The following is a 15,357-nucleotide window of genomic DNA, read 5'->3' as shown; positions in this document are numbered from 1 at the left end:
CCCGTTCCGCCCCCGCGCACAGAGGGAAGCGCTGTGAAGAGAGCGTCAAGGAAGTGTATTGTTTATTGGGTTTGGTCGAAGAGGCCAAAAAAAAAAAAAAGAAGAAAAATGGAGAACGACACCAGATGCACATTCACAGGCGTCCGGCCGCTTGGGTCGATCCGAAACTCCGCTCGGGTATCGCAGCGGCGTGAGCGGCCCGAGGAGGAGGGAGGCCGCGGGCATGGAGGTTCGCGATGAAGCCGGTCCGAGCGCACAAGATACAGAGGAAGGAGGACAGTGACGGTTCCCTGCGCCAGTTCGGTTCTTGCCTTAACCCTGTGCCGCCCCTGCCCTCCGTTACCGGTTGTTGCTCCGAGCGCGAGACGGGCTAACGGGGTCTGCTTTCAGTCTCCTTCGCCTTCGGGGTAGACAGTTCTGAGCTTTTTTTTTTTTCTTTTCCCCTCTTTTATAGCAAACTATAAACAGAATCTGTTTGTCCCGCTCCACAGCGTTCAGACTCTGCTACAGAGCACGGATAGAGATGGGCTGAACGACACTCTACGGAAAATAGACGCTCGCTTACCTCGAAGCGCCGAGCGTCCACCTCCCCATTTCTGTTCCACCGTCCCCTGAATCCAAATGGGAATACACCTCCCGTCAGCTGAAATCGCACCACTGCTTTAAACCTAGGCCCTCGTACGCAAAGACGCCACCGCTTCAGCTACCTACGCTTCTGCATTCGTCCCATTTATCTTCACCAGAGGGGGGGTGGCACAGAGTTTATGTTCCAAATTACTTCCTAAAGCTTAAGATGTTTCTCTCCACAGGAAAGTCACTTTGGCGACTTCCGTACTGAAACTGAGACAACTCTTGGCGGGCACACTTCCCACCTTTAAACACGTAAGAAAAAAAACAAAAAACAATTCACTAAGTTAGTAGCGGCAAAATCCCAAGAAAAAAATAAAATTTACATCTCTATCCCATGTTGTTGTCGTCATCAGCCTGTTTGTTGTGGTGTTCCATTTACATCATGACTAACCAGGTCCATTATAAAAACAAGAAAGTAACCATGAAATAAATAGATGTTGACGCTAGTGGGATTTCAGGGGTGTTATAACTCATCGTTTTTCCTGCTTTCTCCTCCAGCTTCTGGCTTCTTCTCTTTCTTGGACCCTGTGTAACAAAGTAAACTCAGTTAGGCACCGTAACGGTTTTTGCAGCGTAAAAGGCAGCGCCGCGAGTCGCTGACGTTCATCGAGTATTCCACCAAACTCTCCCTCGGGGGAGCGCTTTGGGGAGCGATGCTCGGCTCCAAAGAGCTGAAGATATTCCTGCCCTCCACCTCTGGAACGTCGCCGTCCTCGCACTGGGACCGGCAGAATAAGCAGGCACCCGCGCATCAGCTCTTTAACAAAGACAGGCTTACAGCTACGGGACTGGCTCTAAGCCGCAGCGATCGAAGCATCAAGCAGCTGCCGAGGCAGCGGTACGTTACAACTTCACCCGGAACAACGAAAACGTGGGAACGGCGAGGAACCGAAATTTTTGCCTTCCCCTTTGCGGAATTAACAACTGCTTCGCAGTCGGGGGTTCTTACTACCTCCTACAGCTAAAAAGATGGAAAGGAGCACGCGGACAGCTTGCGCTTGTAGCTACCAAGTTCCAGACCGTTAGGCAAACATTTACTCACCAGAGTCTGATCCAGGCTCATCGCCTGTTGCTACTTTCTCAGCTGTAGGAGGTTCCTTGGCTGGACCGATATCCTCAGGTTTGTCTGTGTTTCAAGCAGAAAGAAACAGCACAAAAGTTAAGGGAGAATACAGAAGAGGTTGGGCACAGCAAGGTGAGGTGACCAGCAGCAAGGTTTACGAACAAGCCAGCTGTGGTGCCTCAGCAGGATTGTAGCAATTCACTCTGACAGCGGATCTCTCTACGATGTCCAGAGGAAAGCATCACAGAACTGCTCCTTATTTCTCACTGCCTCTATCTGCCAAGCTTTATGTCCCTAGAAGCCCTGGAGATTCACCGGTTGCACAGGCAAGTCGCCTTTGGAGCTCTTAAGCATCCCAAGAGATGGAACCGGCAGGAAACTCCGCTGACAAACAGCGGTCCAGGTTTAAAAGGACCAGGACACTCGGAACCCGAGGATCTTAAAAAGTTCAGACAACTGCAAGTCTTAGTGTCCCAAGAGATTTTTTTTTTTCTGCGGTCCATCTAAGCCACAAAGCTTTCTCATCAACAATTAGTTCTGTTCCTTGATATAGGACACAACCTTGAATACTTGCTCTGGACACCGAGAAGGCAATTGATGGCTTATCTTTCCTATAAGGCAGCCAGCCAAAAAGAGACACAGATACTGACCAGTCATCCCAGGAAGTTTATAAATACTTTCACAGAGAAAAAAACCAAACAAATGGTGGGGGAAAAAGGACACTGCCACACCTAGATTTTTCCCAGCTGTCTTTGAAAATTAAAGAGGATCATTTCATCCTACGGTTCGCTGTTGTCTTCACTTATTTAGCAACCTTTCTCTCAAGGCAGAGAGACCGTGCGCAACGAGTGTGTTACACATGGTAATTATATACTGGGAGATACATATATGCACGCTCCCCACCCGCTCCTTACCTTCTTGCTTCCCCTCCGTGGGAGGGATAGTGTTCTCGCTCTCAGAAGTCGCTGTGGCATTCTTGCCTGAATCGGTTTTTGTGGTGTTCTTCTCCTTTTTGGGTTTGGGTTTGGCAAACTTGGCCTTGTTCAGAAGATACTGCACTTCCCTGTCTAGGGCTGCTATCTTGAGCTCTATATCTTTGGACAGCAGGATGGGTTTCTCAGTAGGAGAGAGCTTGTTCTGCTCAGCCAGTGTCTCGTTTTTCCAAGTCTGTGGGATGGGAGGGAAGAGGTGCCTTTTGGGGTGCTTTTTGGTTCCAGAAACCACCGTACATCACCTCCCGGGCCTTCTAACTTACTCAGGATAACACTGCTCCCCGCTACATTTCCACCAGCTTCTTTCTTACCCACACATAGGACAAAATAAAGAAACAGAACCCTCAAAACCCAGCGTCTGCTTTTAAAAAATGCAGCCAGATTACTGGGCTACACCACCGCTGCCAGAGACAACTGTCCCCCTCAAAGCAGTCTGGGGTCAAGCTGGGCATTAGAAGACACAGCTGATATTTGCTGGTAGCAGGGAAACATGACATGCATGCTCTATTCCATGACCTTGAGTGAAAGTACGTGACCTATCGCTACTTGGGACAGGAAACGTGACCCAAACTGCTGCCCCCACCCTCCCCCAGATCCGTTCCATCCTTTACTACCGTTGTTTCATTGATGGCTTTTTCCAGTGTATTCAGTTCCACTTCTGTGAATATCTGGTCAGACTCTGGAATCATTCGGGCTCCCCTTAAAAATAAGAAGAAAGTTTATTTCTGTTAAACCAAACAGACCGTACCTTGGCAACTCAGTATTTACAGCTCTGCTAATCCAAACTAGCCACTGCAGTTACTGACCAATTAGTACATTTTACATTTACGTCTCTGGCATCTGCAAGAAACAGAGTCCTAAATCCATCTCTGGATACTAAGAATGGAATACACAGCCAGCAAACACAGCTATCACGAGATCAGAAGAACAAGGAAAGTAGAAAAAGCTGAGGCCATAGAACAAAGAGGGAAAAATCCACTTCCAAGCGGTGCGTACAGTTTAAACAGAGCTTGCGTGCTTCTGTTAGTGGGTTCTGCAGAACTGAGCGCTAGTACGCAGGGCTTGGGTCGCCTTCTCTCAAGAAGCCCTAGCGACTTTCCGGCCACATTCGATCTGGTCACGTTCCGCTGGCACCTCTTACATTGTCAGCTGTATGACACTCCTTCCCAACAGCTTGCTCTTACTTGAGAAAGATGGTTGAGTGGTTGAGCAGACTCTCCAGGGCAGACAGGCGTTCCGGCCACTTTCTCCTTTCCTCGACACGGAAGAAGAGGTTCCTACAAAGCTTTTTCAGCTCTGAAAGCTTGTCTTTCAGCTCCTGCAAACGGGGCAGAGGGGAAAGGAGACACTTAGTTAGCCCACTGTCTAATGTTGTAGACCTCAGAAGTTAAAACGGCAGGTTCTCTCTATCAAATTTACTATTTTAGTACAGCTAAAAGAACTGTGTGACTAAGCTTGATGTGGAACCAGCAGGTTACTGCCGAAGCTGTTGAAGATGTACTCACGGCTGGAAGAACTTCCTATCTTGTTCTGTGCATAAATGCACTGAGGAAGCAAGAAACTTCCGAGAACCGGATCACAAAGGATCAAGATGGATCGATACTCTGTCAGCCTGTGTGGCCGTTCCCATGTCAGCGATAGCAGACTGGTACCCTGACTGCACGCAGCAATACCTTAGTCGTGGCTGCATAGCCCTCCTCCTCCATCCAACTGGAAGCCTCGCTAAGCTTTCTGGAAATTTCTTCCCTCTGCTCCTCCGTTGAGACAAACTGATACTCTTCTTGGTAAAGCTTGTCCTGGGAAAGAACAAAGCAAGCACGTCAAGTAGCACCGAGCGTGGAAGCATAAAACCACCGGGTCACCCACTCGCAAGCGGGCTAGACTCTCAACTCCTGCGGCGCTGCCCGCACTGGCCAGGAGATCCTCATCCAGCCCTCCCAAATCTGAGCTCCCGCTCCCAGCATTACCAGGAGCACAATGGCAATGCCCCCACCCACACCAGGTATAGGATGGTAAAGCCGCAACAACTTTAATTTCACACGCACTTAGCGCTAGTCGCCTTGTCTGCACAACAGTTCCTGAGAAGCTGTAGCTTCTTTACAGCCTGGGTGTAATTGTTCCAAAACACACAGGTAAGTCACGTGAGGGATACTGGAAAGCCAGTTTAACATGTTAGACGCGCCAAGGGAAGCGTTCATTTTGCATCAAGGAAACATCCCAAGGCCACGTGGGCCTGAGAAGCCTCATGGTAGCAGAAAAAGTGACTGAAAGACAAAAGCTGGGCTCTTCAAATCAGCTTCCCCCACCTCAAACACCTCCCCTGCATTCAGACCAGCCAAGCTGCGTAAGACACTTCTGCCTGCTTCTCCAGGAATTCTCCTTTCTTTACACCCCTCTCTTACCTGGGTCTCAAAGATGAATGACTCCAAGCTGTTGGCCGATTTTTCTCTTTCCTGTTTCTCTAGATCTCTGACTGTCAAGTCTTGGAGTCTAACATGCGAAGAGAACAGAAATCAAAGGTAGCGAGTGCCTTTAGACGAGCACCACATCGTATAGATCAGCTTCCGAGGACTGCAGCACCACGTGAGCTATCACCGCTCCACAGCAATCCCCTTCCTTTATCTAGAGCTTTAACTTAGCAGACAGAGCCATTTCAAACATACTTTTTCATCGAGCTCTTCAGTTCATCCTCCAGCAGGTCAGGCACATCGTTTACATCCAGTTCCATGGTGATCTCGTGGACAAGCTTCTGCTTCTTGGGTGCTTTGATCTTCTTCTCTTCCTCCGTTTTGGTAACTGTGCTGTCACTGGAACTTTTGGACGGCTCTTCCTCCTTCGCACTTTCTCTCCTTTCTTTGGGATCCTGTAACAGATAAAATCCTGTAACAGGTTCTCAGGCAAGGGAACAGATTTGCAGATTCCACAAGTTTTTTTCTAAGGCAAGGCACTAACGGGCAAAGAAGAATTCCACTGAGGAAATCCCAGTTCTCAGGCACCAAAATCACAGTCCCATCCCTTCAATCCGATGCTCACCTGAGACTCTAATTTCTCGCCTTCTTCCTTTTTCTGCGACTCTGCTTTCGGAGGGGCGCTTTCTGCCTGACCCGGAGACTGCTGTTTCTCTTCTCCCTGCTCGTCACTGGCATCTTCGGCACTGCTCTTCTGGTCTTGTTTTTCCCCTTGCTCTTCTTTACCTGCTTCTGCTAAGCTCTCTTCTTCTTCCTGGTCATCACAGGTGAGTAAAGGGGAAACCAAAACAGCATTAACAGCCATAGCAAGACCCAGGGGTTCCCCTCCCACTAGCAATCGCCCTGGAACTCACCTGAACCGAATCAGTGAGGTTCTCTCCAGTCTCTGGCGTAGGCCCACCACCCCCAAACAGGCTCGAGATGGTGTTTCCGAGTTCTGTTGATGGGAGACAAAAAAAATCCGGAATATTACACACCCAAAGGAGGAAGAAATTAACCTTCAGTTCTCAGTTGCTCTCCTCGCAACCACAGTGATCACCAAGGAGCTCCCCTGGCGGTGCAGGTTAGCTACATACGCTCCAGAAACTCATCCTTCCCTGACTTCGCTTTGTGTTTTCGCGTGCACAGACAAGCGGGGCCTCAACCTCTGCTGGAATATGACCTGAAATTCATAACTCTGACTAAAAAGCTTCAAGCCTCAACCCGTGGCTGCATTAGCCATCCCTCCGTCTCCCCTTCACCTCCAAACACACAGATTTCCAACTCCTCTCCATAGGGAAGTCTGTGCTCCGAAACCTGAGCAATCCAAAGCACAAACCAGGGCATCGCAACCCAGACAACAAGAAGGGAGAACGCTGCAGGGCGCCGGATGCAGGACTTCCCTTCGGGACAGACCTCCTGAAATTACCAGCTGTGGCCGAACAAAGAGGAAACGACTCTTGTTTTTCAAGTCGCAATGCATGCCACAGTCAGGAGCAGCACCCAGAAGCCACTTGCAAAGGGCTTTTAGGTATTTTGGAGCTGTATACACAACTGGGGGCTATGGCTATCTGTTTAATTTCCACATCCCAAACCCACAGTGCTTGCTCTGCTCAAAGCAACGACAAGCTTTAGTTATTCCATCTACTGCAGGTGAAACACAACAGCCAGTACGAATATCAAAGTTCAGCATTTACTTGTCAGCGTCGACTCCTCCTCCAGCTTGTCTTCCACCAAGGTCTCGAACACAGATTCCACCTTGGGCGGGGGGGGGGAGGGAAAGCACAGAATTTAGTTTTAAGCAGGGACTGTCAATACCAGAGAGAGGGTCAGAACTGGAAAATACCTAGGCTGACGTACACATCACAACAGGGTGGCGCTTACCCGGTCAAGACTTAGTACTCCACTCTCATCCATGTTGAAGTGAGCTTTGATGCCTTTGGATTCATAGTCTGAGTGCTTCTTGAAGCTGTCCCCAACTCCCTTCAGCCTCACGGTAGTGAGATTGAGAGAACCAAAAACCCTGACGACGCAGAGACAAAAGCAGAGAGAAAACTTAGGATAACGATGCCGCAGAACAGCTAACTGCTTCTCAGAGTCACATTTGCGGCGACGGACAACCACGCAAAGCCAGGAATCAGCGCGGTTCGGTTTGCTAAAAGCGCGTACAACTCTGAGAACAGATCTGCAAATACGTGCTGGCGGCCAGGCAGGTTCACAGGCCCGCCCACCGATAAAATTGCCCAGCTAGGCATGTCACGCTGCCACGGAGCCGTCCGCTCAGATGCTTGCCTCAACTCACCGCAAGTCATCCTGGTTGAGGAAGGACAGATCTCCGTAGTTGACGTAGAACTCAAAGTCGTCTGTGTAGCGGTTGAAGGTGATAACTTTGCGCTGTGGGTAGGGCGCCATGCGCTGGAACAAAACCCTCTTGTTATGCTTTAAACTCTTGGATTTATCGTCCTCCTCAACTTCACGAGTAAACTCCACCTAGATCACAAACAGAAAATATGACTCAGCAACTGCAAACTTCCTCTGTGGCATCTTATGTCAGAGATTTCCGCAACGTGTGGCTGCTCTACCCTCTGCAAAAGTTGGGGGACAGGCAAGTATTCCTCAGCAGACGTTTCTATCTGCCTGGCTTCTTGGATACTTATATGATAGTGCCAACTTTCTGCTGCTTGCTTTATTAGATTGGCAAAAAGATGTCCATAAAAATTCCTTACTCAAAGGAACCCAACTGGTCACGTGGAACGCTACTCCCAGCACAGCCCCATTTACCTGCACCTTGCACAAGAGAAAGCCAAAGGTTACCTGGATGGGAAACACAGCAGCATCCCGAACAACGAAAGGCTTCACTTTAAAGGCTTTGCTCAGAGCAGCTGCCTGGTAGACTGCACCCATAGCAGCTGCCTCATCGGCATTGATGTTCTTGCCCAGTTCTTCTCTAGGAAGCGAAAAGCAACAGACATCAGCTTTGCAGCCGCTGCCACGAAGAGCAATTTGTCAATGAGAGGCAGAGTAGAAGGGGGCCTCGCATACTCACTTGCCCACAGCTTTCAGCAAAACCTCCTGCACTTTGGGGACCCGTGTGGCACCGCCAACTAGAATCACCTGGTCAATTCCATCCTAGGGATTGGAAATAGTCACCTTGTCTTGAGAAAGCAATTTTGGCTTCCTTACGCCCCTTCCCCGGTCACCACACACTGGTGTGGTGCTCTGAGAACGCCCAGGCTACGTCCTGCTGTCCCAGCGCACCTGATGGATCTCAGACAGGCTGACACAAGCCAAGCCAACATGAGGAACCCGGAGTCACGTCTGTCAAACAGGGACAACGTGACCGCTGCTTCAAGTCACCTGAAACGTGGGACTTGATTCAAAATTAGACAGGCTGCAGAGTGCTCAGAGGAGAAGCCTGAACAGCAATAATTTGCTTTCCAGACACTTTGAGATAAAACTTCAGAAGAGAGACCAGAACCAGCGTCAGACACACACACAAAAAAAAAAAAAAAAAAAGAGGGAGAGATCAGCCTTTTAAACCTCCAGCCAAAGAGTAAAGTTTTTTTAACAGGAAAGAAACGCCACCTCCAAGGCCTTCGTTTCTGGTACATAGTGCAGGGAGCCAGGACACACTCCCACTTGACACCGCAGCAAGGAACCTCACTGCAGCAGCAACGCCACTCTGTTACAACAGCAACCATCTGTACCTCTCAGCAGTGCTGATAAACACAATCACCACGTTTTGATTGTGAGACGACAGCAGCTCCGTACATAGAAGCTTCAGGCTCGTTAATGCATTCCTAAACCTACCAGGTTCATCTCTGCGCTGCTCAGAGCCTGCTGCACAGGTCCTGGGACTCGCTGGAACAAGTCAGAGCACAAATCCTCAAATTCTTGCCTTGAGACCTTGGCCTTGAAGTCGATGTCATCTAGTAGCCCCTCAATCTGTCCAGAAAAAAAACAAAACAAAACAACCACACAGCCAGGATGAAATTATTCATGGCACATTCTCCAAGCAAAATCTTTGCCTGACTTGCCCAGCCTGCAAAAAGTTCCAGCTTTGTTAACGCACCTAGGACCTGACCGCACTCATCCGAACCCTGCCACTGACGAGAGGACGGAACGTGGCTATAACAGACAGCTGCTTCTCTCAGTGAAAGCTTATTTACCAAACTTCACACGACTAACTCTCCTCCAGTCTGCTCATTTAATCACCAGCAGTGCTAAGCAGGCACAAGTTGAGAGGAACCACCAGTGCCACCACCACCCCTGGAAGACCGGGAGCGATGCTCTTCAGCACACCAACAGTGCAGAGGGACAGCGTTCCTACCCACCCCACCCTCAGCCCTAAAAAAAGCTGGAAACCCCGTGACGGAAGGTCAGACCTGTGCCACGTGGTCAGCATTCGCGCTCAGGACAGTTTTCAGGCGGTTGGCCTCCTTCAGCAGTTTGGCCATGGCACGGGGATTCTTTCGGACGTCTTTTGAAGGGTGTTGATCATTAAAGAGTTTCGCCAAATAGTCCCGGAGACGAAGCTCCATCTCTAGACCCCCGAGAGTACGGTCAAACCTGAGCAAAAGAACGAACGGAAATGCGAGTTGAAATAGAAGAAAGTTTTGTGCGTTATTTTACAAATATGCAGAGCAGCAAGTGGTCAAAAGTAGCTGCAGTACTATCAGCTGTGATTGTGAAAGAACAATGGTTAAAGAAAGAAAGATTGATTCACTATCACAAAAGCCTTTGAGCAGGAAATTTCATTACAATTACAGTAAAGGCCTTATTGCCAAGCACATCAAACAGCTGGGAAGCCAAAGGGTAACTGTGTCAGGTCCCAGGTATTTTCTTGGAAACAGAAGTATAAAAGTTTCGGACTTAAAATTGCCAGGCTGGCGATCCACAGCACCCCCCTCCTTACTGCGTTTTCATTCCTCTCTGCTTTTTCAGACAGACACGCTCCGCTTCTGTAAGACTACAGGAAACAGAATTAAGCTAAAAAGACTCAAGGCTATAAAAAAAGCACGCCTGAAGCAAATTCCGTATACTGGTCCTCTCCTGGAAGTTCTCAGTTACCTCCTCAACAAGCCAGCAACATCAGATTACCAACAGGAGCCTTCTCATTCCAAATGTTTCCCACCCTGCCGTCCGAATTACTGTGCCGAAGCCTCGCTGCGAAATTCCCCGTTTAGAAAAGACTGTGAAAGAAAAGGTTTCTTTCCCGAGACCTGCGGGGTTTTGTGCAACTCGTGTTGAATTCTTACCCAATGCCCTGGATCTGCAATTGAGGTTGGGTTCCCGAGTCCTTAGTTTTCACTGTCTGATATGTTACAATAGTACAAACGGTGCTTCCTGCTCCCATGTCATAAAACATGATATTCTGAAAAGAGAAGCTGGGACAGTGAAGCAGAAACACCTGGATATCCCCCATGAATAAGGAAAGAACCCACAACTGAGCTTGATACAGGCCAAGACTATCCACTCCCTAGCCTGGCTTCATACCCTAACGACACGACTCGTACTGTGATCAAACACAGGAGGTGGTCGGGGTCACGCTCGGCACAAGCAGACCAGAAAAGTCTTTTCATCGTTTTCACAGACCAGAAAACAAAGCTTCGCTCTTTAAAAGTTTCTCCAACCTCAGGGAAATCAAGTAGTTCAGACTCGGTCTTCCAATACCTTAGAATATCACTAATGTTTTTCCCCCCACTCCCCGGGTTGATGGGCAAGGACCAAACACCAGTTTACTAAACGGGAACTCCCAGCCACCTGCCCTCACTCCAGAAGCTTTCAGGCTTCACGGAGAATTCACACAGGGTTTTCATCTCTTCCTCTTGTTGATGAGCACACAAAAACAGAGGAGACCGGTTGACTAGCGGACTCCACTTCCTCCCAGTTAAGTCCTTTCAATTTTATCTGCGGCACCTTCTCCCCCACATGCAGGCACTTGCACGGGACTCTCCGCATCTCCCACCTGCGCCTACCTGTGCGGTGGCATTGATGTCTTTCCTCCTAAAAACACCGTAGTTCAAGGCCACAGCAGTGTTGTCGTTGATCAGCTGCAGCACCTTCAAGTCGGCCATGCGAGCGGCATGCAGGACCGCTCTCCTCTCCGCCTGGTTGAAGTAGGCAGGGACAGTGATCACCGCGTCCTTGATGGGCTGCTCTGAAAGAGTGGCAGGGAACGTGTTTGGGGTTTTTTTGTTTTTGGTTTTTTTTGTTTGTTTGTTTTGTTTTTTGTTTTTTTTTTTTTCCAATCAGCCACACACAAAGACCCATTATAACAGGGTGACGGGAGCAATGCCAGAGAACCCGAGGTAAAGGCTGGTGCAGAACGTGAACCCGAAGCGGCGTTAGCAGCCAGGATCATTAGGAACGAATCTGCCTGCGTCCCGTTGAAGCCAAGCAGGCTTTGCAGATTCTTGCAAAGCCACGTGCCTACCGACCTCTCTTTCACACGTTAGGACACTCTGAAACGCTCGGGGATGCCTCAGATTTCAACACATTATCTTTATCGCTTACTTTATCACGGAATTGCGTTCGCTTTCCAGAGTGAAAAGTCTTTGGACTGGCTTTAGTATTCCTAACCAAACAACATACAGCCTCCTCGTAACCACGCAAGCCAAACACGTCAATGAAATTCACCCAGTTTTCATTACTGCAGTGTTTTACTAGCAACGCAGCATGAAAACATGCAGGACCGCCCCTAATCTGTTAGCAAGTTTCACAACAGAGGGCAGGTTTTGCTCTTCAATTGTAGTTCAGCTTCAGCAGCGAGTCTCAACACAGACTTCAACAGAGCCATTTCCACCTTCCCCTGCACTTCCCTACCGACGCGCCACCGCTTTAGTCACACACACGAGTGAGAAAATACTTTACTCTTTCTCAGGAGATGGCCAGTAAAGCTTCTTCACTGTGCGGCTGGGTGGCATCTGGGGTTCCTGCCCCCCAAGAATAGCACTAAGATCCCAAACTTGCATCGTATCGGAAACAAATGATGACTTGATAGCTGCTAAGCCTTGCTAAGAGCCTACAGCGGAAAACACCCAACGCCCTGTTTCTAAAAATCTGGGGATTTTCAAACACCTTCGGTCTCTATTCGAATCCTACAATGTACAAACACACGCACACAGATAACGTAAGAAACAACTAGATCCTTCCAACCTGCAAATTCCTCAGCCAGACCACGTGAGTAGTTCAGGATCATCCCCAGCATCTCCTCTGGAGAATACTGTGTTGTTCTACAAGAAACAGACAGGAAAGAAAATTACAGCAACAACAGAGTCAGCTGTAGAAGCCCAGTAGCCAAAGTCCCACCCAGAAGCAGCCACTTACTGGGATAGCTTGAAGAAAACGGTCTGCCTTTTTTCATCCTTCACCAGTTCGTGCTCTGGGAATCGGGACTGGTACAGCGCCACGTGGGGGTTATCGATCTGCTTACCCAGCAGATCCTGAAAGTATCTGAATGCCACCTTGGGGGTCCTTATGGACTGCAAAAAGTTTAAAAAAAAAAACAACAAAAAAAACCATCACCCCCAGCTGCATTTCTTCAGCTTTGCAGTCGTCAAACAAACCTCTCCCAAGCTATCTGGAGAACAGCTCTTGTCGTGGGAGTTAGGAGCACGAGACCGATACACAAAGAGCCAGTACAGAAAGCCAGTAACGCACAAAGGACAAGAGAAGTAGAGGACAAGAAATTAAACTTCCCAGCTCAGACATTTATTGTGAAGGACCCAGCAGCAGGAACATATATTCTGCGCAGGGAAACCGCAGCTGGGGCGATGAGTAACAAGAATTCTTACCATTCCTAGGGCGCTATCGCCAAAGAGACGCTCGTTCTCCTTCAAAGAAACGGCCACGGGCGTTTTCCTTCGTGACTCCCTACGTAGAAAGGGAGGAATAAACAATAAACCAGTCAAAACAGGTGAACAGCCGATTCAGAGTCCCTTGTGAGGCTGGGCCTTGGTTCCATTTCCGAAAGACTAAGGGAAGGTGCTCGGATACCACCTACGGAGAGGAAGGCCGGGCTCCGTTCACCTGATGGGCTGCTATAGCAGCACGTCCCTTCAGAGCTTTCATCCCTCCCGACGCGGGCAAATAACGTGGCTTTACCAAAACACGGACAGACATCTTTCAAATCCGCAGTCGAAGCCGCGGCGGGCAGATTGTTATTCTTCTCGTAACGCGAGAGAACTTAGCAAGAGGTGACTCCTTTCTGCTCCGATTCACACGTTAGCACACCAAGGTGAGCATTTCGCTGCGATAGCTACGAAACGGTTTAAAGCTGCTCACTAAGCTCAGCGCACGCTTCCCACTTCCAAACGCCTCACAACACGCTATCAATTTCCCAACGCAAAGCCACAATGAAATGACTTGCCGGGAAGAAGAAAGGCTCACAAGTAGCTTTCTGGAGCGTGCTGCTTTGTACTTAGACAAGACTTGCTTTATTTTTCCTTCACTCCACCAGCGAGCGAAGCGAGACAGTTCCCTCGTTCTATCAACGACTGCCAAGTTTCAGGGAGCCGGGTGGAAAAAAAAAAACAAAAACAAACAACCCACATTTATTACCTCTCAGTCTAGACTCCCAGAAAACGAGGATGTTCCCGACCGTACATCCTCTCCCAGCCGCCGGTTTTTCATTCAGCGCCCGGGGGACGGGCCGCAGCAACAGCGGCCAAATGAAAGGAGAGCTTTATTCGCCTCACAAATGAGCCCGGGCGCTGAACAGCTGCGGCAAAACAAACCCGCCTCCGGGGTTCCCCGACGGAGAACCGAGAACCGGGCTCCTTAACCGGACAGCCAAGAACGCGAAGCTACGTCCTTTCGCGTTTGAACCACAACGTATCCTTAATTGCGTGGGCTTGCGGTTGCTTGATTAAAAGGCCCCCCCGAAAGCGCAACCGAGCCCCCCCACGACACGCTTAAAAACCGAACTGCCGCCCTGAACGATGCTCAGCAGCTGAATTAGACTCTCAATCCTCAATTAAGAGGACGGGCGCCTTCCCCTCACAAGAGAGGAAGGGCGTTAATTGAACCCTCGTTACTCTAAGCCATCGCCTCCTCACGGCGCCCGCGATGATGTTTCAGGCCCCGGTAAAGCAGGCAGGAGCCCCCCACGTTACATCTCGGGTACCGGCACCGGCCCGGGCCCGAGGAGCGGCCGCTCACTTGTTCAAGACGATCTCCATCGGTACGCCGGGTTTCACGATGGCGATCTTCATCGATTCGCTGCCCACGTCCACCGACATCACCGCCACGGGCTCTGCAGCGCGTGAGGAAACACGTTAAATACATAAAATTGAAAAAAAAAAAAAAAAAAAAAAAAGAACAGTAAGAACGTACGCTGCAGGAGACCAAACTTTTTCCCGTTACCCAAAAAACCCGGGACGGGGAACGGCGGCGGAGCCGGAGCACCCAGGGGCAGCCGGCAGCTCCGGTCGCTCACGGCCCCACGCCATCCCCGGTAAGCCCGCCCTCGGCCTTGCCCGCACCGGGGCCCAGGCGGGAAAGAGCCCCGGAGCCGCCACCGGCCCCGCACCGCCCGTACCCGCTGCGGGCAGGAGACAGCAGAGGAGCAGCCAGGCCGGCGCCCAACCGGGCCCCCCCGCCATCCTCGCCGCCGACCCGGCCCGGCCCGTCGCGTCCCACCGGCAGGTGCTGCTGAAGCGGCCCCGGCGTCTCGCGCAACTCCCGTGCCGGACGCGGCGCGAGCTCATTGGCGCGACCGCCAACGCCGGGCCCCCACGCGCCAATCCCGGCGGCTCACGAGCTCCCATTGGACCACGTCGCAGGGGGAAGCCGGAAGCGGGTAAGACGGAAGCTTCGATCCCATTGGCCGAGGAGCGACGGGGCGGGGGGGGGGAAAAAAAAAAAAAAAAAAAAAAAAAAACCCCGCGGGGCCGGGAGGGGCGTGAACGGTGGCGACAAAGCAACGGGCAACCGCTCTACTGGCGCGCGCGCGCGCCACCTGGCGGATGAGAAGCGCCGGGCGGCCGCCAGGCCCCGCCCCTGCCCCGGGCCACGCCCCTGAGGAAAACCACACCCCTGGGGCTGTCAGACCCCGCCCCCTGCCGCGGCCAATAGCGTTCCGCCCCCCCCCAGCTCCGCCCCTTCCCCGCGGCACCGGCAGCGCGCGGGCAGCTCTTTATGTTTGAGGCCGCCGACGCCGTAGGACGGTGGTGACGGAGCGATGCACGAGGGGAGAAAAGCGGCGGAGAACGGGGCGGGGGGA

The 15,357-nt window shown here is 50.7% G+C and overlaps 1 protein-coding gene across 1 annotated transcript; it reads right to left on the bottom strand.

Moving 5' to 3' along the window:
* Nucleotides 1-45: 45 nt before the first annotated feature.
* On the bottom strand, nucleotides 46-14,878 carry HYOU1 (hypoxia up-regulated 1). The gene is made up of 24 exons (XM_075774723.1): nucleotides 14,674-14,878; nucleotides 14,295-14,388; nucleotides 12,929-13,007; nucleotides 12,462-12,616; nucleotides 12,291-12,367; nucleotides 11,111-11,292; nucleotides 10,391-10,506; nucleotides 9,518-9,701; nucleotides 8,943-9,077; nucleotides 8,179-8,261; nucleotides 7,947-8,079; nucleotides 7,435-7,622; nucleotides 7,017-7,155; nucleotides 6,830-6,890; nucleotides 6,008-6,090; nucleotides 5,719-5,907; nucleotides 5,349-5,548; nucleotides 5,088-5,175; nucleotides 4,359-4,481; nucleotides 3,870-4,003; nucleotides 3,300-3,384; nucleotides 2,608-2,860; nucleotides 1,673-1,756; nucleotides 46-1,155 (listed from the first exon to the last, which is right to left on the bottom strand). Exons 1-24 carry the CDS (start codon nucleotides 14,840-14,842, stop codon nucleotides 1,094-1,096), a joined length of 3,096 nt encoding a protein of 1,031 aa, XP_075630838.1. The 5' UTR covers nucleotides 14,843-14,878; the 3' UTR covers nucleotides 46-1,093.
* Nucleotides 14,879-15,357: the final 479 nt, after the last annotated feature.

Source organism: Balearica regulorum, chromosome 23 (genome assembly GCF_011004875.1).
Source record: "Balearica regulorum gibbericeps isolate bBalReg1 chromosome 23, bBalReg1.pri, whole genome shotgun sequence".
Classification (NCBI taxonomy): Eukaryota; Metazoa; Chordata; class Aves; order Gruiformes; family Gruidae; genus Balearica; species Balearica regulorum.
Note: the sequence above shows the minus strand (reverse complement) of the source record. Positions and strands in the feature narration are given on the sequence as shown.